We start from the raw sequence: 24,673 nt of genomic DNA, 5'->3' as shown, positions 1-24,673 counted from the left end.
CTTGAAACTAAAAACTAAACGAAGCGAAAGGATTGGTTCTTTACAAACACATCCCTCGCCACGCATCCTCGCTCATCTCTCATCTTAGTCAAAGAATACGTTGTTAACTACTTTTTAAACCTCTATGTGATAATTAATTCGCAGAATAACATGGCCAGCTACAATCTATACTAATATTAAAAAGCTGTTGTTTGTTTGTTTGAACGCGCTAATCTCAAGAACTACGGTCAGATTTGAAAAATTATTTCGGTGTTAGATAGTACATTGATCGAGGAAGGCTATAGCACAGGCTATAGGCTATAATATTATATCATCACGATAAGACCAACAAGAGCGGAGCAATGCGGGGGAAATCGCGGGGCAAAGCTAGTAGATATATAAATGAGAAGTGTAACAAACACAAAGTTTAAAATCATACCATATCGTCATGTGGTGTGTGCATTGCAGAAGGTAGCGGGTTAGCTTCCCGGATGATGTAGCTCGTGTTGTCACTGGATTCCAACACAACACGAGGTCCTTCACCTTCTCCTGGTAAATTATGAATGAATGAATAAAAAATATTAACTGCCCACTTAATACAGTGTTAGAAAGAAAGAAGGAATTCTAAATAATTCTTTCTTTTTTTCATGTGTATTACAAAACAAGAGCGATACAAGTAAAAACAGAGGGCAGTCTTATCGCTATAAGCGATTTCTGCCGGACAAAAACAAAGCTTTTATCTGTTTTTTCCAGGAATCCGTAATTAAAAGGGAAATGTTAATTCGTAGAAAACTGTAGCGATAAGATGGAATAATCATTTTAATTATAATTCTGAAATGTAATGTAAAAATACAGTTTTGTTTTCAATTTAAATTCCGATGAACTCATTAAGAAGAACCTATTCAAAAGTATTGGAATTCGAGGGTTTTAATTATTTTTATTAAACATCATATTATATTTTATTTATTCATAAAACTATATATCTGATATCTATATCAAATATCACACTACATTTATGTACAATATCATTATTTTTTTATTTCATAAGACCTAACATCTACACTAGCGCCGCAATAGTTCATCTTTGTTGGAATTCGTTTCCCCATATATTTTACAGTGTTATAGCTATAGTATTTGTATTTACCATTATAATATTATAATAAATAAATAAAATAAAAAAGCCTTTTATTTCCTTAATAAAATATGTTTTACATTTCAAGTGTTCTTAATATTAGTTGACTTATACAAAGACAATTTTTATTTACCACTAGCGGTCCGCCCCGGCTTCGCCCGTGGTACATGTTTACGTTTTCTCTACATAAGAACCATCCTCGTACTTCAAGGAATATAATAAAAAAAGAATTATCGAAATCGGTTCAGCCGTTCTCGAGTTATGCGCTTACCAACACATTTTGCGATTCATTTTTATATATAAGATTATAATTATTAGTTCCCATAAAATATTATTACCAATAACACAGATTTTAGCTTTTTTTAACCGAATCTCTACATTTTATGAAGCATCATTATGTACATACTTTAAACTCAATTTTTTACTCATTCTTTGTGTATGGAATCAAATTTTCAAATATTTTTTTTTCATACAATTTGGATTGGATTTCTACTCACCAAGTTTCGGGTTCAAAATATCAGGTTTGGTCTCCAACTTCTCTTGGTTGTGTGTAGTGGGGTAGGCTATGAGGTACCTCCTCCCTTGAGCGTCTACTTGCACCACGCTTTGGCAAGGCCTCTTACTGGTTGTTGAGGTTTCGTTGCGCCTATGATAAGATATTATTTACTTTTTATATTATCTACGTGGACATAATATAACACAACATCTCTATCTCTATAATATATTGTTAGAAGACGCAATGTTTTTTTTACGTCTAACAATATAATTATAATAGAGATATTTGATTTGATTTAATAGTTTTGTGGATGAATAGTTGTAACTATTTCTATATTTAGCTGTCGAAAACTACAAATTGTCGCTTTCCTTTGACTCGTGGCGCATTCGTTCGAATCGTGTCTAGGGGCTCGCATGTTGTTTGTACGACGTTCGACCCAACTACCCTCACTTTGCTAATAGTCGTTGATTTAGTTTGTTATCAACTACCTACATCAATTAGGTAGCTGTGTTGAATCGCAGTACATTCTATATTACATTCAAACTAATATTTAACCCGGCCTCTCGTGTAATTTCTTATAATATAATATATGTCTACTCCTCCGTAACAAATGGACCGATTTTCATGAAATTAGTGTCCCTATTGGGTAGATCTGAAAATCGGCCAACATCTATTTTGAAAAGCAGAACAACGCTTGCCTGGATAGATAATAAATAAAATGAAATGAATTTGTTTGTCCATTTATGTTTTACAATAATGTAAGGGTCCTAAACTTAGTGAAATACTTATAATTCCTAAGTTCTAGGACATCGCTAAAACTAAGGGGAAGGTTGATGGATTTTATTTGACGGATTAGTATTCCGTGATAATTATACTTATGTCAATATCCTCTATTACCTAATTGGATAGTATGTTTGTTTAGATAGCAAGTATAATTAATCAATCAATGAATCTTAATTAGCTACGCATATGTGCTCTAGAAATATTTTTGTAGACAGGCCCTTTTTAAATATCAATCGTGATATTAGACTTTCAAAAGAATACGAAAGGCTTTTTATATAAAGCTTAATTATAAATAAAATTATGTACAAAAGACTTGATATCATAGTACTCTATATTGCCTGTGGATAAATAATAACGAAATATATTTTCACAAATCAAAAACGACGAATACATTAAATATTTTTGAGGTTAAACAAGCAATTTGCAAAAATATAATATTTTCAACATCACAATTTGGGAATGATATAAAATGTACAACACGTACGACCAAGCTATTTCACAAATGAACATGGCCGATACGTTTTCAGATTTTAAAACTAACTTTAATAATTGTATTGTTGTATAAATCCTTTTTTTGGGACATGATTTGGATATTAATATTACATTTTACTGAACTGGATTATGTTAAACACATAAATTTATATTTACAATTTGTTATTGGTAATAATAAAATTAGGAAATATGACAAAAATGTAAAAAAACGGGTACAAGGGGAAGAAAAAATTCAATCTTGAGGCGGGATTCGAGTCCGTGTCTGTCCGTGTGTCCATGACGGGGCGACGCTTGACCTATGGGCCACCTGTGATCCCGCCAGAGCAATCGAATTTATTCTATCTCTATCGGTTTTATGTGTCTATTATAGTCAAAGATCCGGGATTAGAAAAATATACCCTCATATGTTATTTAGATGAAACAATTTATTATAAGCTGATTTCAATATCATGAACTTATAAAAAACAACCTCTGCCATCATAAGCCTGCTGCAATTAATAGTAATTAATTAATTAACAACTTATTTATTTTTAATTTTTACTTTCTCATGTTAGTTACATGTAGTAAGTTAAAACCGTCAATGTGTTATATTAAATACCTCACTTGTAAGGGAAATAAGCTACATTTCTCTACCTTGCCTCACCTGGCTGCAGGTAAGTACATATATAGCAATCATAGAGATGGGTGCATAGTACAGTGAGGTATAAAATATAAATATGAACTTACTTCTTAAACACCAGAGCTACAATAGCAACTGCTGTAGTGAGCACCGCCACTACGGCAGCAAATGCCCCAGCGACGGGGAACTTCGCCATCATTCTTGTTGTTTCTTCTGTTTGCAATACACATCGTATTAGTAAATATACTGGGATTATTATTATCTTAATCTGCCTACTATAAATCAAACTTTTCATCGTAAGGCAAAATGCAATGTAGGTATCGTATATGCTAAAATGAAATCGATCGATAGATTTCAGATATTTTTATTCATAACAATTTATTCGCATTAGTCAATCCTCGTATATCCCGCTTTCCTTTGAAATCAATTCAGTGGTTTCAGAAATTCTATCTCCATCTAAACATATAAGTGCTACCATTTAAAATATAAGTAGTACTTTAGCCTACTGAGACTACATATTAGTTTTAACATACTATATAATAATTTAACCGTGTACTAAAGTTACTGATTCATTCATATTACCGATATATGGCCTGTCTTTCACTACCCTACTCTCTACAAAACTTACCTCCCTAAATACTTGGTAATATCCTACAAGATTCCAAGATCTTATTTCAAAATCTCTTACCATACAGATTTAAGCTCCAAAAATACTTACCAGTATGTTTAGCTGCGTCCTTAAAGACCAGTTCCCTCAACAGTACAGGGTCGGATACGCCCTTATTGTTCCGAGCGCTGACTGTCAGCAACTCGTCTTCGCTGACTGACTCCAGCACTGACCAGCTGATATTCAGCCATACTACGAGGTCTGTTGGAAATCGTGAATTTGGTATTAGGTGTTAAGTGTGTTTCTTAAGTGTTCTGTATAACCATAGACAAATATCTATTTGTCCATGGTATAACTACAAAAATATTGGCATTTTATTGCCTATTTCAATAAACGTGTTTTGTTTCAATAAAACGTTTTAACCCGTCATATTCTCAAAGCGAAAAGCAGAAATAAGCATTTTATTTCCACATGGAGTCGATGTCATCAGATTTCGTATAAAAGAATGTCAGTTTCCTCGTATGAAATGGTATTGTGGACTGAAGTTTCTATTTTTTATCGTTTACAGAGTTTTTCTATCTAATTGGTCCATCGATATTTCAGTTTCGATATCGACAACTAGATTTTTTTCTGTCATTCATACGTGTTCATATACCGAAACAGACTTATATTTTTACGTAAACATTAGCAAGGGATTAAAATAGGTACAATATATATTAAATTGTCACCAGGTATTAAGACACAACATAATATCATAATATGATTATAGGTTGACCAGTTTTCACAATACAAGCTTTTCCTCCATATAATTACAAGATTGAAGGTGTGTAAAATATCCAAAAAAACAACATAAATCCGGGAGTGCCGGCAGAAGTGAAAACTTGATTATTAACGTTGAGCATGTTTGATATTTTGGAATGGTATCCGTCTTACGCTTTTTCGATCAGGTCACGTGTCCTGACGCGAGTTTAAGATTTTATACCCATTACAGAAAAAGTGCTCAACGCCGCTAAAGAAGTTTTCACTTCAAAAATAGCCTATAATAAATCAAACTCCATTCTCACCATGCATACTAGCAGTACTATTGACCAGCAGTCTATTAGTGTCACCAACTGCTTCTAACGTAAAGTACTGGTTCAGTCCTCCATCGTACCCTGCTATGCACCTCACAGAGAGGTATACCTCCTTCTTCGTCACCACGCGATTGGCTGTGCAGTTCCTTGGTGGGGATGGACGAGCTGAAATGATGGAACATTCTAGAACGTTCTAGAACTTTCGGGAACTTTCGAGAACTTGTTAAATATTCAAGGGCAAAGAAAATATGTTGAAACTTCTAGAAATAGAATAATAATCTATACATATAATAAATCTGTAGAAGGGTCAATTCTGTACATTGAAAATATTGAAAAAATAAATAGCAGGGGGTGTTACTGGATCGATACCAAACCCAAATATGTGATTAAAAAATTTTTTGTCTGTCTGTCTGTCTGTCTGTATGTGAAGACATCACGTAAAAACTAACGGTTCGATTTCGATGAAACTTGGTATAATTATACCTTATTATCCTGGGCGTAAAATAGGATACTTTTTATCCTGGAAAAATACGTAGAAAAAAAATTAATCTTAATTTTTCAGTTTTATCCATGGACGTTGTTCTGTAGAACCGCGAAAACACGTTGCGTATAATATAATATAGGCCTAGCCGTTTATAAGATTTCATTGTCAGAGTTACTCAAAATGTAGAAATAAACCATCCACGCGAAGACCGACATCCGCGCGGACGGAGTCGCGGGCGGAAGCTAGTTGTAAATAAAATAATAACCTTGGTTAACTGATGTCTTATGAAAATTTAAGTGATCAAAACTAAAATTGTGATCATTTCAAGTTTAAAGAAATTATTCTTAATGATCGTTAGCTACAAACAAAGTTAAAAAAAGTGTGTGTTTCACAACATTAAGCACTAGAAGAGACACAACTATTATTAAATCACAAACATACTTAAACTTTAAAATTTTATTTGTATCTAGAAACATATAAAGCGTTCATATCGCTTTACTAAGAACTTTATTGCACCATTGTACATTCACAAACATGTACCCTTTGAAAGGGCTCGACGTCAAAGAGTTGAGGACAATTCATTTCCTCGTCACTTCGCAACATCATACCTGGCTATCTATCGGAAAACTCAATGGACGCGCGACAATTCAAAGTCACTGGCAAATAAAGTGAATAATAAAAAAGACTAAAGCTTGGCCTCGCCTTTGTCTGGTCATTGCGAAATTCTGGGATGGAACTAAATTCTGCTAGCATTGAAACTGTTTCAGTGCGAAAGAATTATGCAGGAGATTAAAATCTATAAAGCTATTTTGAAGAATCAGGCTTTCTACGGTTCTACCAAACGGTTACAAAGAAAAATCTATCGCAGTTCCAATACGGCCAATCTATACTAATATTATAAAGTTGAAGAGTTTGTTTGTTTGAACGCGCTAATCTCAGAAACTTCTGGTCCTATTTGAAAAATACTTTCGGTGTTAGATAGCCCATTTATCGAGGAAGGCTATAGGCTATATATCATTACGCTAAGATCAACAGGAGCGGAGCCACGCGGGTGAAACCGCGGAGCGCAGCTAGTGTCAGATATTTTTCTGAGTATCTGTTAAAGTGGTCACGTGTTTTGAATTGCGTTAATAATTTTTCTACATCTATCGTCCAAAATCTCATTTAAATTGAATTTAAAATCACATAAGTATATGTATTTATCAATAATAATTAATTAATAACCATAGGATCAATTCGCAATTGGATCCCAAATCCTATTTTAGAACGTATCTGCAACTTGATATAGAATGTGTGATCTACATAACAGGATCTATCAGATATCAAAACATGATGGATATAGAACTAAATGTCGATCTTGTGTGTATTTGTAGCAATAAATTTTAAATTCTAATTATAGACCGGGAGATACTGACACAAAATTTCGAGTCATTTGTAACAGGATGGCGGTTCTACAGGGGTCTTAGTACGCAATGACAAAAAGAAAAATGATGGTGTGAACGCTGGTACCGGTGGGTTAGTCGCGTGGGCGTTAGTCGAACTTGTCGGAAAAATAGCGAAAGTCAAACGATTTGTAACACAAAAATTTTAGAATTTACCGATAGCCCATAAAAAAGAAGTAGGCGGTAGTGTCATGCCATACTTTTCCGGTATGACTTACAGCCCGCCATACCGACGCGAATGTGTTGATTTAAAAAAAACAATTATTCAACCATTTGTACCAAGCTAACTTTTGCACAGGTAACCATCGTCGTGCAGCCATTTACGAAAATCGCCATGCCATACTTTTCGGACGATTCCAAATGGTCGCCATACCGCCGAAAATCTGCAAATTTTTTTTATTTCGCCTATCTTTTTGTACCAGTATTGCATTTGGCTTTTTGGAGAGTATTTGATAAAATGTGACCATTATTATATTTGCCATACTTCTAGTAGGGGGAAAAAGTGCTGTCATACTTGAAAAATAAATTTATTATTAATTTATATAAGTGAAGATTTCCAACACCTAGATCTTTGAAATTTTGTATTTATATTCGTTGATCCTCAAACTTACAGGAGAAATAAGTGCCATACTGTTACAAATCGTTTGACTTTCGCTATTTTCCGATGAGTTCGACTAACGCCCACGCGACTAAGCCGCCGGTACCAGCGTTCACACCATCATTTTTCTTTTTGTCATTGCGTACTAAGAACCCTGTAGAACCGCCATCCTGTTACAAATGACTCGAAATTTTGTGTCAGTATCTCCCGGTCTATTAGCATCGGCAAAGTAAATAGATATAATTTTCAGGATAAGGCCAGTAGCATACCTACATCATTACCTTTAAAAAATGTAGGTTCTCTAAGTGACATATCACACTAGCGGATTGCGAGCGGTTTCAAAGCGGAGCGGGTGCGCAACGAATACGTTGCGGTTGCGCAGCGAATTCGTTGCGGACGCGTGGCAGATGCGCAACGTTTACGTCGCAGTCATGTACACTCATTAACAAAATGGAATCCGTGCTGGTTGTTACTTATAACTTGTGATAGTATAATAATTATGAGATCATTATTTTTTACGAGTTTCATAACATGTTAATGTTTAGGGTATTGTTTTATCTATTAAATCTTGGTCGAAATGCAATCAGATAACTTAATTGCTCATTAAGAAAGTTCATTAGTGAAATAAATGTTAAAGCTCCTTAACTAAAACAGGGCTATCTTATTATTAGATAAATAGCAGTGAATAGAAAATTTTATCAAGCAACCAGCAACTCACTATCACTTTGCTCATAATTAGGTTCACAAAATCTCTTTATAACATACGTTGCTATGGGAGAGATTATACTGGTCAGTCGTTACATACTTTTGGAATGTATGGTACATTCTAAAAGTCCTAGTAATTCAATTTTATAGCACCTTTTTTTAACAACTCCAGTTGTTATTACATCTTTAGTTAACTGTTAAGTAAGTGCATTTCCACAGTACGGTTAAAAAATTGAGTGCTACAGAAACGATGGAAATATTGAATGGAAGTTAGGCAAGGCGGAAGGGCTGGCTTTTGTGCGAGAGTATACAAAATGACGCGTCCGCAACGAATTCGCTGCGCAACCGCGGCGTGTTCGTTGCGCGCCCGCAACGTATTCGTTGCGCACCCGCTCCGCTTTGAAACCGCTCGCAATCCGGTAGTGTGATATGGCACTAACAATTAATTTCTTTGAGATTATCGGAAGACCGTAAATGAACTAAGGCCATTACATTTTTAACCTACAATAATTGAAATCCATAAAGTGAATTATTACAATTCAAATCTCCCTTTGAATTAGCAATCTATAATATACATTTATTTGTTCAAATTCAATCATTTTAAACTGCATCTCACTTATAATATATAATCTGCCAAATCACTGCTATATCTCAAGAAACACCAATATTCTCCAGAATTTTTTTTCTTCTTTTTCTCAACCAGCCTTACGTGACCACGTGTCTCGATTAATTCAAATCAACGGTAAGTATCTATTAAGTAAAAAGTTAAGGGAAGCTGTAAATTGCATGTAAGTTTTCTCGTTCCGAACTTATTGACTGTTTGCTGAACTTCGGACGTATTTTAAAATATTTCGGTCCACACAAGTTGCCATGTTTTTAGACGAACTTTGGTATTGCGAAGTTTGACTTGATATTTTTTGTTTTTGCTTGTTGTTGGATATCCAGATATATTTAGAAAGTTATGAGTATTGGTTCAGTTGAAATCGATTTCGTTCTTTATATTATGTTCTATTAAAAATATTAATATAATCTAATTAATCAATATGAAAGAAGGATAACAATTTTCAGTTATGAGGACTTAAACAGTAAATTATATTTGAAGAAATAGTTCATAGAATAGCATCTTGAGTTAACAATTTTATGTGACCAAAATAAAAATAAATATGTATGTAGGTATAGGTTATAAATGCAATGTAAAAAACCTTATCATAAAATTAGATTTTAGAACTTTTTCTCACTTCACAGCAGTATACTTAAATAAAATGTTGAGAAATTGCATACAAATGTGACAATGTCACTATAAAAATGACACAGATTCTTTCTATTACTTTGTGCAATAATTGTTTATCTTTGTTTCGTTGTAATTTCCTAAAAGCAGTTTTAGCGCGGTTTTAGCATTGTTGTCGTTGTATGTTTTCTTCGCGATTTGCTATGTGATAAATATTTTTATTTAAATTTCAAATGAATGGCATTGCAAATATTTCATGCCACTCACAACATTATATTAACTGGTCGCTTGGAAGAAATTGCTGTTTAGCAATAAAGCCGCCAATTGCTTCTGACACCTAGTATTGTAATATTAAAAATTTGTGTGCAATAAAGAATATATAACTATAACTATTAAATACTATATTGAGCTCTAGAAGTTATTAAAATTTTCGGCAACAAATTAATGTATACGAAATGTATATTGGTTAACTTCATTTATTTATTTGGTTAATTGGGTCATCAAGGTTTAAATAAGCACTCTGTTTCAATACTTGTTTAGCTAAACTTATTTTACATAAGTATGCTCTAACTGCTTATATTCCGCTATGAAAACATACTGTTTTCTTAAAATATGGCCAATGATTTGTTAGAATAACGTTAAGAACTTTAACAAACATTTATTGTTAGGGTCATTAAAGATCTTGGCATGACAGAACAAAGACTGATTACGGTTTCACCTGTAAATAAATCACATCTAGGGTAAACTCACCTAATTATGTGACTCACTTAATTCGGAGATACAACGTTTGGACTCTTTTACAGCGTTATAGGAGTAAAATACAATACATTAAAATTAACCCTATGGTATGGTAATAAAGCTTCTTTTTGTGTACAAATTTTGGTTAAAATCGTGCGGGTGAGATAGTAACAATCACGGAATTTGTCACTGCGCCCGCCATGTTTGACGCTTCACCGATAGCATGCAACTGTGCTGTCATTATTTAATTAATTTTAAATAGAAAAGGTGAGTGTAAGTTCATGATACTTTGACAATTAATTGTTAAAAACATATTCTTGTTGATACCGATCTTAGATTACAAAATAAAAGACAGATGGAGCGTTGCCGAACTAAACCGAATAATTTATCGTCATTTCCATAAAGCTATGTGTGCTGTCATTTCGCCGTTGCACTGTACGTACACGGTGCTTCTGTGTGGGTGTTATGTTACCAGATATTGAAAATTTTCCCAAAATTTTCCCCGACTACGGAAGAAAGAGGGTTATGTTTTTCGAGTGTAGGTATGTATGTATAATATTTCTTTGACACGCCCTGCAGTATATAAACTGTTGGATCGATTTTGAGTTGTGACTTATGAGGTGTCATTGCAATCATCTGAATTATGAAGGTAGCTGTGGTGGTAGTGACGTAGGCTACATAAATTATTAGCAGTCATGTTTTAATTTTTATTTTAATATAAATTCGGGTTTTTGATATTATTTTATAATATTGTAAAAATTATTTTATCACCTATCTACTAAAGTTATACATGGACAAAATAATTTTATTCAATTTTTATTAAATAAATTACATTAAATTTATTAAATAAATTACATTAAAAAAAGTTTTTATTTTTCAAAACATATGAATGCGAATAGCGGTAGTTTTTAGTCGAGAATGCGGGACATTTTATTTTCATCATATCCATCATGTGTTCACATGAATTAAATCGCAAGCGAAAACGACGCTTTTTATAAAAGTAACAAAAAAATGTATAATGCTTTTTAAAATAATCTAATAATGACCATGAACTTTTATTGCACTATACAAATAATCACATTCACGATCGAAAAATCCAACAGCACTACCCCGAATATCTTTTAACCATTTTACCCCTAAAAATGGCAAATTCATTTTCAAAATACTGGCAGCATACGTTGAAGTTTTGAATTCCTTCGTATTTGTAAAATTATTATTTGTATACAAAATTAAATAAGCCAAATAATCTACAGAAAATCTGTAAAACGATGTTTTATCTTTTTGTTTGTTTTCGGGAACAAGTTTTACAGCGTTTTAATATCACAAGACAGCATTTTTTTACTAAAATATCAAACCCCTTTTGACGTATTGCATGACACTAGAATCGCTATAGCACTAGCGGAGGAACGTATTCGTTTTTGATTTCGTATTTTCTTTGACAAGGGCGATGAATGATTGACATGCTCCATCTGTATTTTATTTTGTAATCTAAGATACCGATAAAGGTTTTAGTAATTTTTCATTTGTTTTTGCATAATACCTTATTTCCTGGGTTCAAAAAGTTAACGATTCTCAAGATTGCAACTCAAAACAGTGTCACCGAATTAACCAAGCAAATTTTTATTATTTTCAATTCGTGTATTAATAATTGTTTTCAGTACGTATACGTTAGTCGTTTAAGTCAGAAAATATTTATTTTTACTCAGGTAAAAAAGTAGGATCGCTTTCAAGCATTTTAAAAAAGTCCGTTATTTTTTTTATAACATAATTAAGTGAGTTATTTTTTTATTTTAGACAGCATGGAGGAAGACAAAAATAAAAATAGAAAATATAATGAAACAACCCTGACATCCGCAATTCAAAGTATTCTGCAGTCAAAAATGAGTCTGTACACACAAACAATTATAAAGTCCAATATTGTTTTTTATTGTTCCCTTCTTTTGATAGTATCTCGTTGATTAATAAAAACATAATTATTACTTTCAATGTGTTTATATTTTTTATTAATTGTATTTTTTTTACTTTTGTGTTAAAAAATAATAAATACTCGCATAATTCGGTTATAACAGAATTAGAGAATTACTATCACCGAATTATGGTGATTGTCACAGAATTAGACAAGTCATCGCGGTTTGATTAAGCTCATTTTACGCTGAGTTAATTCATATGTGTTAAGATTACACTTGTTCCATATGATAAATAGAAGATTGATTAATGTTCCTATTAAAAATAAAAATAAAATTTATGAAGTTTAACCTGCTTTTTTTTTTCATATTCTGTTTTGTCACAGAATTAGATGAGTTGACTATACTTCTGAGAAAGACGTGAAATGCATTTACCCCATACCTCCAGGGACATAGGATTTCGATTCTAAACTCTAAGCTGTTGAAGATTTTAACGTAGAGGTCGAAGTCAGACGTTACTTTCTATTCTATTTCTATCACTATCACTATATGTATAGTATGCCTCCCGCGTGTGTCCTAATGTCTGTATGCTTAGATATTTAAAATTACACAACGGATTTTGATGCAGTTTTTTACAAGATATAGTATAGATATAGGTTCTTGAGGAGGGTTTAAGTATATTATTTGTTAAGTTTTCTACAAAGTGAGCGAAGTCTCGCGTATGCGGTATGCTAGTTTTCAAATATAGGTATGTAATTTGCCAGCAATGTGTAACTATTCCAAAATTGACCTAAAAGCCAAAAGAAAATCACATAAACTTACGAAACAGTAACTTCGAATCCAATTTAGCCTGTTTCCATATTCATAAAATAATCAGACTAAGCCGGACCTCGTAATACATTTATTAGTTGTAATATAGTTGATAAAATTGATATTAAAACGTGGTATTAGAATCCACGCAAAAGGCATCCCTATAGCAATTCCAATTTCTGCTAAGAGGCTTAGTTCATTAATATCTCCATCAAGTTAATAGTTTATATTCATGTCTAATTTTTCCTATAACTGCCTACGCATCTTGTACTCTAGAGAATCTGGTCCTTGGAAAAAGTGACCTAATTGTTAGGAACTGTTTGAAGTAATTTTATCAGGAAATTCTCTAATTTTAACGCTTCATCATCAGCTCATGTGTATTTTAGTGTATCTACATTATAACAAAGTACATACTATTTGGTAACTGCAAAAACCTTAGATCTTTTCCATTCATTACGTATTACAAGTGCACTCAGAGTTGACTTCAAACTCGACCATTTATTTGTTCAACTACTTCTAAGTTCTAGCACTCCAGTTCTTTCTAAACTATCTGGAGAAATCCTATTCTATTCGATATCTTTTTTTACTGTTCTGTGGATATCTTCAACCTTTTACAGTAATTTTCATATTTTAAATCACCAAATTCGTATTTTTTCAATGTACCTAACTTCAGTTTGTAATAAAAAGCTAACTTTTGTCCTAATTTTCTATGTCCACGAGCAAAGGCAACTATTTAATATTAAAAGTTTAAAATTATTAGCCCGAGACTAACTTTGTAACTATATAAATTTCTCCATCTGCGAATAGCCCAACTGATTATCAAGACGGGAAATCGGGGGCTTTAATTGAGTTGTAAAATTAGTAATTTACGAATTAACTTCGAGACTCGTATTTTAAGATATATTGACACTGCGAAATGTGCAATTGAAATGCTACTTTACGGTTCATTGGTATGGTTTATTTTTGCTTTGTTCTATTTTATCCTGCTCGACTCAATTATTTGTGTGTTTTGCTATGGATAGGATAATTGTAATTTTGCTTCTATTCACTGCTTTTGTAGGAAAGAGGGACCTATTTTTATATAGGTATGTATTCATGAGACGCATCCAAAAAAGGTGACATAAAATTACATAAATACTCTATGTACACAAAAAACACATACATACCTACATATTTGATTTGGACAAACAAGGATAAAATACGTACAATAAGAAATACACACATTCAATAATTTGTTGTTAAATAAAAAGTTATAAGAGATCTTGAAAAAACGAACTCCACTAAAATGTACCCTTTATATAGATACATAATGACAGATAGTAAAGTGGAATATCTTAAAATATTCCGACATCGTCCAACTTAAACGAAGTCATAAGACTTGAGAGTTTGAACTTAAGTTTTTATGGATTAAGCTAACACTTGAGTAGACTGTCATTACTCGTTGTCGCGTAAAATCTCGATTAATTGGATTTTATATCGTTTGCAAATCGATTAGTTGTCAAGCAAGACGATTTGATTAACCTGTCTAGATTAGGTGCGTTTTTAAAGTGAAACTTTTATTACATCGTCTCAAACTTTTTGGTCTGTGTAGCGCATGTCGCGTGTATCGCGGCTGCCGAGTAGGTATACCTACTCGGCAGCCGACCGACACGCGACATGCGCTACACAAAGCAGTGTTCGGAACCGTTCGAACAGTTTCACTTTTACCGTGGTTTCATAAAACCACACAACAATTTTTTAAAGTGTATGCCTTAATTACAAATTAACAACACAAATTTTATAGAAAGGATAGATTTATATTTCTGTAGGTTCTTTACCTACATACACTCAAAAATTGCATATCACCTTTTAAAATTTGTTTTACCTTATGAAAGCTACGTATAACGTAGGGTTTTTTATCCCCGATCAATGCAGGCAAGGTCGGGGCAAATAGCTAGTACCCATAAAGTTCAAAATATCTGTTAACTTTCCTACCGTATCTATAACAATGTTGATCAAAACATTTGTAGCAATGCCTATTTTAACCTCACCTATTTTGGGCCAAATTCACAAATAGTAAGATTGTATTACATTATCCGTTGTACATTATAATATAAAAGTGATCCATCAATAGTTGGCCATAGCAGTGTTAATATTAGCCGGGCGCGACGCCAGCTTACCAATTGGATTAAGTTCGCAGGGGTGACACTTCAGGGTTGGCACTGCGCAAGAAATAATTATAATTTATTTGGGATTGTTACAATTTTGCTGTTAATCTTGTATAGTAGTATATTTTGTAATTAATAAGAGATATTTGGTGTGTTTAAATTTAAAGAGAAGGTAACAATTTTTGATAACAGGAAGTGTATGTGAAGGTGTTATAAAAATTGATAAAACATTTCGATTAATTTTAATTAAATGTTTCCTAAAGATTGGAATTAGCAATGTATTTCTGCTACTATGTATTTAGAAAACCTGAGTTTTATAGCAGAAATATATATTTTTAAATATAAAACTAAAAGGTGACTGATATAGTGATCTATCAACGCACAGCTCAAACCACTGGACGTATCGGGCTGAAATTTGGCATGCAGGTAGATGTTAGGACGTAGGCATTCGCTAAGAAAGGATTTCCCGAAATTCTTCCGGGAACGGGGAAAAACGGGGATGCACGTACAAAGTCGTGGGCGGAAGTTAGTGTTAATATAAATGTATTAAAAATAGTGCCAATATCAAAAATTAACCAGCATTTACAGTAGATTATAAAATACAAAGTATTACATTGGAAAACCAGCAAAAAAGTATTAAAAAATATTGTACCCACGTCAAGTGTAAAAAGTAATATCCGTCGAAAAGTAGCTTAAGTTAAACAGCAAAACTTACAACCAAAGGAACTTTTAATTAAATTATTAAAACGCCAAAATTACAAGTGACAACCCTGCCCTCACGATTTATGTCTTCAAGTCGAAACGATGAAATAAAAACTTTTTTACTTAAATCCTGGAATTAGCCTAGAAAGTTCCCGGTGATGTAACCTATTCACTTTATTTCAAACTCCCGGAAGATTGATGATTTTCGTTTATAATTCAATTTAGTTTGCAATTTTCATATATTGAACAAAAGTTTCCGTTGCGCGAAGCTTATTTTCACGTTATTTGTCTTATTGTTTTTACATTATAGCTTTACTTTTAACTTTAATTTTGTGATTTTTGTGAATGGAAATGTATTTTTATTAGACTCAGGTAATGTATACATTATTGATTAATTTAATCTATCATATTAAGTGGTAACTTTGCTTTGGCTTCAATTTCTACAAATATCTGAATTTTCTTCACATTGATACCAAAATGCGAATTTAAATTACTTTACAATGATTAACTGTATCTTTCAAATTAAAATAGTAAGGTTTCGTTAAAATCTCTAAGCTTTCTTTAACAGTAAGTATATATATTTATCTATATACCATATTATATTAGGTATATTAGCATTTCCAGATTATAACCTAGTTTATAAACCAAAAAGCTCAGTCTTCGGTAAGCTTCGGCATAACTCGGCGCGCCGCATGAGCCGCCGCCGCTCGGCACGCGTGGTGACGTTGTGAATTTAGGCGGGAAATGCGTCGACTGTATGTGCCATACCATTAGCACAGATAATATATAATACTATAGTAGTACTTGGTATTACTACTGATCAATACATGGCATAATTTCATGTGTGTACTTACAAATTGAAAAACGTTTTAAAATGTAAATGTAAACTTACTACTTTCTTCAATAGAGCCATATTGAGATACAGCCGAATTATTGTGAACTAGAGGTCCACCCCGGCTTCGCCCGTGGTACATATTTCGCAATAAAAGGTAGCCTATGTCCTTTCTCGCGTATCAAAATATCTCCGTACCAAATTTCATGCAAATTGGTTCAGTAGTTTAGGCGTGATTGAGTAACAGACAGACAGACAGAGTTACTTTCGCATTTATAATATTAGTATGGATTTAAAGAAGTGGAAGGTATTGAAGTTATTATTTTTGGGAGCAGTAGTAAATTTAATTATTGCAGATTTTGACATATTTCTTACTTTTCTTAGAATTTTTTAGAACTAGGGCGGAAAGCAAGTTTTAATTTGATGTGCGTAATTTTCGTTACTAAATAATACAAAGACCGCTAAACGCTACCCAATTCTCGGCATATTGACCCTGATTAGAATACTGTTTACTTTCTACCCGCAAAATAAATTACAAGTAAAAGTTTTACATTTTAATAAAGAAAGCAATTTATAATAAATTAGAATGTCTTTCTGTACCAACAAGGTCTTTGTAGTAATACTGTAAAAAATATATTAATGTTTTTCAAAAGATTTATCTTTTCAAATGCTCATTTAATTAGTTTTATTTAAGAATAGCTTATTTTACAGCTTTTAGAAGCTAAAAAGCAGTGTCCTAGATTTTTATTCATTTTAAAATAAGAACAACATCCGAAATAATCAACTTAAACTTTTGGAGCTCAATACTATGAAAATATAATTTGGCGCCAAATTCCGCCATTTATATTTTTTCATGCTCAAAATTAAATTTATCTAAAGAACCTTTAAGCGAAACATATTTACACAAATAAACATATACCTGTACAAAAATATTAAAACCTACTTTTAGCAGACAGACCATAGCTTATTTTCCAGGAAGTTTCAATACGTAGTTTGTTTCAAACTGTGGTTTCAAATAACCTTGACATTACAAATATTCCAACTACTTGTGCAACTTTTAATAGATCCCAAGGTTCAAGTCCCAACTATTGTTAATACCTACATCTTTAATTTCCGCGAACTTCGCTTTTCAGGAATTGTTTATCTCTTATCGTAGTATATGTAAATTAATTTCGCATAATATGTAAATTAATTTCTTAGATATAAGAAAGAAGATCACTTTCCTTAAGCTGAGCTACACGGATATTTGACTTTTTTTACTATCGTCCTAACCCTATATTAAAAGTATAAATTCCGTTTCATATTCAGATTATTTAATTTAATAATTAGAACAATAATTATAGTATTCACAATTTTTGTTATACACGAAAATAAAATTAGTCTCTTGAACTAAAAATACGTATACGTATTCTTTATGATTGCGCCTTCGCGTTTAACCAGCATCGTACATGTCCTTTATTTTTACGGTTGCCTGGATGAGATTGCTTTAAGCATTAAGGCCGCCAATTGTGCACTTACCATATTCATGTTCTCCATGTTAAATTATATATGTTTTTTATTACTGGTATTGTACAATAAAGTGTCATAAATAAATAAATAAAAAATACGTACCTGCTGGAACAATCTGGAACACGCACGGCTTATGCTGCGTGCCCACCGCGTTTGTCGCGCGACACAATAAAGCGCCGTAGTCGCGCTCGCTTGCTGCGCGATATCGCAACTCGCTCGCTGTGCCTCCAGTGGACACTGTACATTATATATTATATATATAAATCTCGTGTCACAATGTTTGTCCTAAACCACTTAACCGATTAAAATAAAATTCGCACACCATGTGCAGTTCGATCCAACTTGAGAGATAGGATACATAGTTTAAACATGTAGGTAGGTACCACGGCCGAAGCCGGGGCGGACCGCTAGTTATTATATAAATTTGTTATCATCATCATCATAATCATCATGATCAGCCAATATTTGTTGGCACTAAAGGGAAGTACGCCTATTTTATTTAATACTATTTATTTCTTTGTTTCACAAAACCTTATACGGAAGTTGTGTTGTGATTTGAACTCTACTAATAGAAACAATTTTTTTTATTTGAATAAAGATATAATATTATAACCCACGCATATTTTTTGTTCACATCATATTAATAACGGACTAATTCTCTTTATTATTTCCAATTTTATTAGAAACAAATTAATTATAAGCGAAATTAAGAACAATTAATATTGTTTTTATAGCAACAATTGAAAAAGCAATTTATAGCGATCTTAATTATTCTAGGTCAGAACTCAGGATATTGCGTAGGCGATAAAGACAGGTAATTGAGAAAAGAAAAACTTTTAGTTCCACTACAGTAGATTCAACGCCTACTTCTTCGGAGAAAGCTCTAATGGAAATCAAACTTAATTTATTTAATTCATGTGAGTAAAGTTTTAAAGAGGCTAGTCAGTCTGTCTTTTTAAACCAAAAGAGAACCTTAATGTTGCTTGTACTGCTTCTTAAATACTCTTAGATATAGAAATAAAAAGTCGTAGATTAGTTATCGTATTAGTTTTCTTCTGGGATTTATATTATTTACCGCCTATTGTGCACTTACCATGTTCATGTTCATGTTAAATTATATGTTTTTATTACTGGTACTGTACAATAAAGTGTCATAAATAAATAAATTTGTCTCCTGGAATGGTTACCATGACGATTAAAAGCAGTATCAATTCCAGTATGGAAAGGTGATGGCACTAATCGACCCCTTGAATCGACCTATCTCTGTCATTTTTCCACACATTATTGTGTTTAATACACTAAGACATCATAGCATAAAGCGCGTCACACACGGTGAAGATACTATAATATTTTATGTTAAGATTCTCTACTATAAAATATTACAGTATCTTAAGGTAGCCGGTATCAGCGTTCTGACCATCATTTTTCTTTTTGTCATTGCGTACTAAGACCCCTGTAGAACCGCCATCCTGTTACAAATGGCCCGAAATTTTGTGTTTTGAGTGTTTCGGGTCATTTGTCAGGATGGCAGGTATCTTCACCGTGTGTGACGCGCTTAACTTCTGTTTCATTGAACAATCATTCCTGAAAAAACTTACCATATCTAGCAGGTGAGACTTGAAAGCTCTCTCCACTATTATTGAATTGCCAATAAAAGGCAACATCAGCGGGATCCGCGCTGACCGTGCAGCGCACGCGGAGGGACTCGTCGAGACGAGCTCCGATCACTACCGGTGTGGTTTGTGCACAGGTTGGTGCATCTGGTGAAGAAGCGTTTTATTTTGAGAGGAATACTTACAATGTTAAAAAAAGACGGGTTGCACTGGGGGAGTGCCGGCAGAAGTGAAAACTTGATTATTAACGTTGAGCATGTTTGATATTTTGGAATGGTATCCGTCTTACGCTTTTTCGATCAGGTCACGTGTCCTGACGCGAGTTTAAGATTTTATACCCATTACAGAAAAAGTGCTCAACGCCACTAAAGAAGTTTTCACTTCAAAAATTTAGTGTAGAGGAAGTATCCAAAAATCTCCAAGGTAATAAAGTGGAAATTGCAAACCAATTTGGAAATCTCACTCGAGGATTACAAGTAATGATTACAATATTTTATATCACCTTCATGATAAATTATTTGAATTACAATTTATCATCCTCAATAAATAAGAGAAATACAACTAAAGTAGGCAATACAAAAGTGAAATCCCATGTCCCCTAGTGGGGTAAGGGGCAGATGCATTATACATCTGTTTCACTGATCGATTTTCTTTAGGGACAAGTTGGTGATCAGCCTTCTGTGTCCTACCAGACCAAGACATTTTTTTTTCTTCGTCTCCACCGGGAATCGAACCCAGGACCCCTCGGTGCTACGCTCACGCGTCAACCACTGTACCGAGGAGGCGGTCAAAAGAAAAGTATATTATGACGCAGAGCATCGTCTGCTTAAATACGTATTAAATTTCATAGCTTTCCATTCACTTATTACTATGATACAATACCTATTGTTTTCGTATTGAATACAGATTTGTCAAATGTACGACTATACTTAATTTCAAGACCAGTGAAATACAGATGAATATTGTTAGATTTTCGATTAATAGGCGACTCAGTTAGCATTGTTCCTGATGCCTTTATTGTAGTTAATTACATCACCTAAAACGAGGAAAGAAATACTCTCTAAAGCTACTATAGTTGTAACTGTATTATCGCAATCTAATTTATGTTTCTTTCAAAACTAAAATCGATACGCAGTTGAATGCTTATCAGATCACGGACTTTCAGTAATTTGGTAATTACCAGAAACGTCAACTTTCAAAAGTTTCGAGTGGCTAAGTATCGTTCCTAAATAATTTACTTCTTTTCTAAATTTAATATTCTTGGTTAATCAGAAAATTGTGAGTCCACGTTATTCGATTTTGCCGAAATTCGTCTCCTATTTAGCGTTTGGAAATGAATTATTATAAATTTTATGATTAAAAAACTCAAAAAGGATCACTTTCTTTACATATTTTAAACATTAAAAACAATTACAATTACAGTTCCAACGGTACTGCACTGCAATATGGAACATTCAATAAGAAGAATTGCATGTCCAAGAATGTCCATCGTAAAGGCAGAAAATTAAAGAAGGGGGGCTAAAAAAGAGAGCAGAACAGAAAAGCAATTTGGCAAAAAAAAACATCCTTCAGTCAATAAAAAAATGCAATCATTTTACTATTGAAACTAGTCAAATGAGTGCATTTTATTTCATAACCTAAAAATCTACTTACACTGCACTCTCAAATAAACCGATTGGCTGGTAGTCTCGCCAATCTGATTGGCCGCTCGGCAGGAATACAGGCCGCCATCTTGTTTCGTCACACGCTGTAAGACCAGCGACTTTGTGCTTATGAACACCCCTGACGACATGTTCTGACTGACTTGCTCATCCTGTAAAGATATGGTTTCTACACAAAATGTAGATTGTTTTGACTAAGGGCCGATTTTTCAATGCTTGGATAAAACTTATCCGTCCAATAAAGTATTACACGATAGTATTAAAATGTCACGTAAACTGTCAAATACGGGCAATTAGAATACGTTTTTAAAATGGTAGTTTTATACATTATTCGACGAATAAGTTTTATCCAAGCATTGAAAAATCGGCCCTAAGTCATTTGTGGTGGTTATCTGAGTCATTTATGTAGGATTGTTATATTTGATTAAAGTTATTACTAATTAAACTGTATAGGTAATGTTTTTACCGCTACTTTTGAAGTGAAAATTCTTAAGGCAAGTTAAGAGTAAAATTTCAAGGTCGCTACCTGGCAATATCGTCATGTCATGGAGATGAAGATTTTTGAATCTTGCCAAAGAAGTTTCAATTCTAACACGTGTGTTCGGCACACACGCTTTTTTATATTTATTTTTACTAAAAGTCGTTTATCGCGATATTCAAACTATTCGAAGTGCTAAAAGGTCATCAAAATATGAATGAATACACTACATTAATACACATCATAATTAAAGATAATAATACTCGTATACACAACAAAAACAACAAGTATATACGAAAGAGAGAAAGAAAAGCTCATTCGACCGTTAGCCCATTATACTTTATTCAATAGTGGGATTTGATTTATGAGGAAAGCCCTTACTTAACAGGTAATAAAAGTGTTATTCCATTAAACGGGATTCTCAGGAGAGCCACATATCATATTGTTGGCTTAATATCTAGGATATTCTAGCAAATACATTGAAAACTTCAATGCAAATTGATCTACCCACATTTTTTTTTAAATCATAATAAAGAAGAATAATTTTAAATCCATATTAATATTATGAATGCGAAAGTAACTCTGTCTGTCTGTCTGTTACTCAATCACGCCTAAACTACTGAACCAATTTGCATGAAATTTGGTATGGAGATATTTTGATACCCGAGAAAGGACATAGGCTACCTTTTATTGCGAAATATGTACCACGGGTGAAGCCGGGGCGGACTTCTAGTAATAAATAAATATTTCAGGACAATTTTCACACACGGCACAATCTGATCCCATATTAAGCTTTCGCTTGTGTTATGGAAACCAGATGGCTGATAAACATACTTAAATAATTTCTAAATAAATACTTATATAGATAATTAACACCCAGACACAGGGCAAACATCTATGTTCATCACACAAATATTTGCCCCGGGTGGGAATCAAACCCACGACCTCTGGCTTGGAAGGCAGGGCCACTACCAACCAAACCAACCGGTCAGTCAATTTTGTCATATTAAAAAAAAATGCTTTACATGAATGAAGATTTAATCCGTAGCATTTTGGAGCCACATGTTTCATTGAAAACTCATTTATTGAACAAACTTACAACGAATAAAAGACTCTTAAGAACTGACTAAAGATATGCACAGTTTACCCACTAAACTACAAAGGCTACGTGTGAACTATAAAATCAATACAAACACGAGCTCCATACGTTTCACAACCAAGAAATAGGAAAGGAAAATTAAATTTTTAACTCACTCACGTTATGGTACCAAGAGATGCGATGCTCTTTAGGGTTCGACCTGATGTTGCACTCGAAGTACACGTCGTCGCCTTCCTTTATGTCGTTTGGATTTAACGTGCTGCCCAGGGACATACTAACGACCGGTCTATCTGCGAAAGTAAACTCTATTTCACCACACTAAAAGTTCAAATTCAATCCCACGAACTTCGCAAAGTTGAAAACTCGAGCTCACTGCAATTTCTCGAAACTTCCAGAATTGAGTCATACGAAATCGAGGTGTTTATTTCATATCCTATTTGTGTATGCCGAGATCGCTAAGATTTCTGAAGTCTTTAAAGTTTAGGTGCTCACTAATTTAGTTTTGGTTTGTCAACGCGAAATTGAACTCTAAGCAGTGGTGAATGAGTCCATTGTTGAAAGATAGAGCAGTTAGTTTGATAAGGGCGACCGAGAATTGTGGATATTTAGATAAAAGTCGGAAAATTAGTTTTTCTATCTCGAAGATCTCACGTACTGGAATTGTTGTTTTGGGACATTACGTTTATTTTATGTTGATTCGTTTTATTTATTTAGACAGTGCGAATTTTATGGTATTAACGTGAAGTGGGTTCAAAGAATGGCAATAATGGATGTGAATTGCCTCTTAAAAGGAACCTAATTAATAGAAACGACAAAAATACTAAATTAAATATAGCAATTATGCCACAGTTTACAGATATCTAATAATATAAGATACTAGCTTTCCGCCTGCGGCTTCGCCCGCGTTTTCAAAAAAAAACCCGCATAGTTCCCGTTCCCGTGGGATTTCCGGGATAAAACCTAGCCTATGTCACTCAGAAATGATGTAGCTTTCCAATAGTGAAAGAATTTTTCAAATCTGCCAAGTAGTTTCGGAGCCTATTCAATTCATACAAACAAACAAACAAACAAAAAATCAAACCTTTCCTCTTTATAATATTTGTATAGATAATAAATAATGTAGAATTTTTTATGATAATTATTATTTTTTCATCAAAATTTAGTCCATGTCCTTGAAACGCAACTTATAAATAAAAAAACTTGAAAAATTTATATTTTTTTAAATAAATTCCTGCTTATCCTACCATTGACAAAAATATTTTTTATGCATGGAAATCTTTAACAATATTTTCAATTTTGTACATAATATAATAACTATTTCCATAAAATAAAGAAGGTATTTCTCGGAACTACCCAATAATTATTATTTGCAAATTCCATCATAATATTATTATATAGATACAAAATTATAAAAGAGTTAAGATAATTTGCCACGCTTGCTACAAAGTGTGCAAAATGCGAAATAATAACATAACGAACAAATCGCGTTTAAATCCGTTAAAATCTTTAATTTCTAAATCTCTCGCGTAAAATCAAAACAAT

General features: G+C 33.1%; 1 protein-coding gene across 2 annotated transcripts in view; it reads right to left on the bottom strand.

The window, feature by feature from the left end:
• The window catches only part of LOC149479258 (neural cell adhesion molecule 1-like), a 129,581-nt gene that overhangs the window by 2,047 nt on the left and 102,861 nt on the right, over nucleotides 1-24,673 (bottom strand). For both annotated transcript variants that reach the window (XM_089707828.1, XM_089707829.1), the window contains exons 9-17: nucleotides 23,291-23,421; nucleotides 21,547-21,706; nucleotides 19,879-20,040; nucleotides 18,383-18,517; nucleotides 5,173-5,346; nucleotides 4,220-4,369; nucleotides 3,609-3,714; nucleotides 1,609-1,757; nucleotides 419-528 (exon numbers count right to left, since the gene is read on the bottom strand). In XM_089707828.1, the coding sequence (XP_089563954.1) occupies nucleotides 419-528; nucleotides 1,609-1,757; nucleotides 3,609-3,714; nucleotides 4,220-4,369; nucleotides 5,173-5,346; nucleotides 18,383-18,517; nucleotides 19,879-20,040; nucleotides 21,547-21,706; nucleotides 23,291-23,421 (1,277 nt within the window). The remainder of the gene's footprint in view (nucleotides 1-418; nucleotides 529-1,608; nucleotides 1,758-3,608; nucleotides 3,715-4,219; nucleotides 4,370-5,172; nucleotides 5,347-18,382; nucleotides 18,518-19,878; nucleotides 20,041-21,546; nucleotides 21,707-23,290; nucleotides 23,422-24,673) is intronic.

This window comes from Colias philodice, chromosome 20 (assembly GCF_061535455.1).
Source record: "Colias philodice isolate Cphi_HAF_F1 chromosome 20, ilColPhil1 Martin Lab GWU primary, whole genome shotgun sequence".
NCBI classification, from domain to species: Eukaryota; Metazoa; Arthropoda; class Insecta; order Lepidoptera; family Pieridae; genus Colias; species Colias philodice.
The sequence above is the reverse complement of the archived record's forward strand: the minus strand, read 5'-3'. Positions and strand labels throughout refer to the sequence as shown.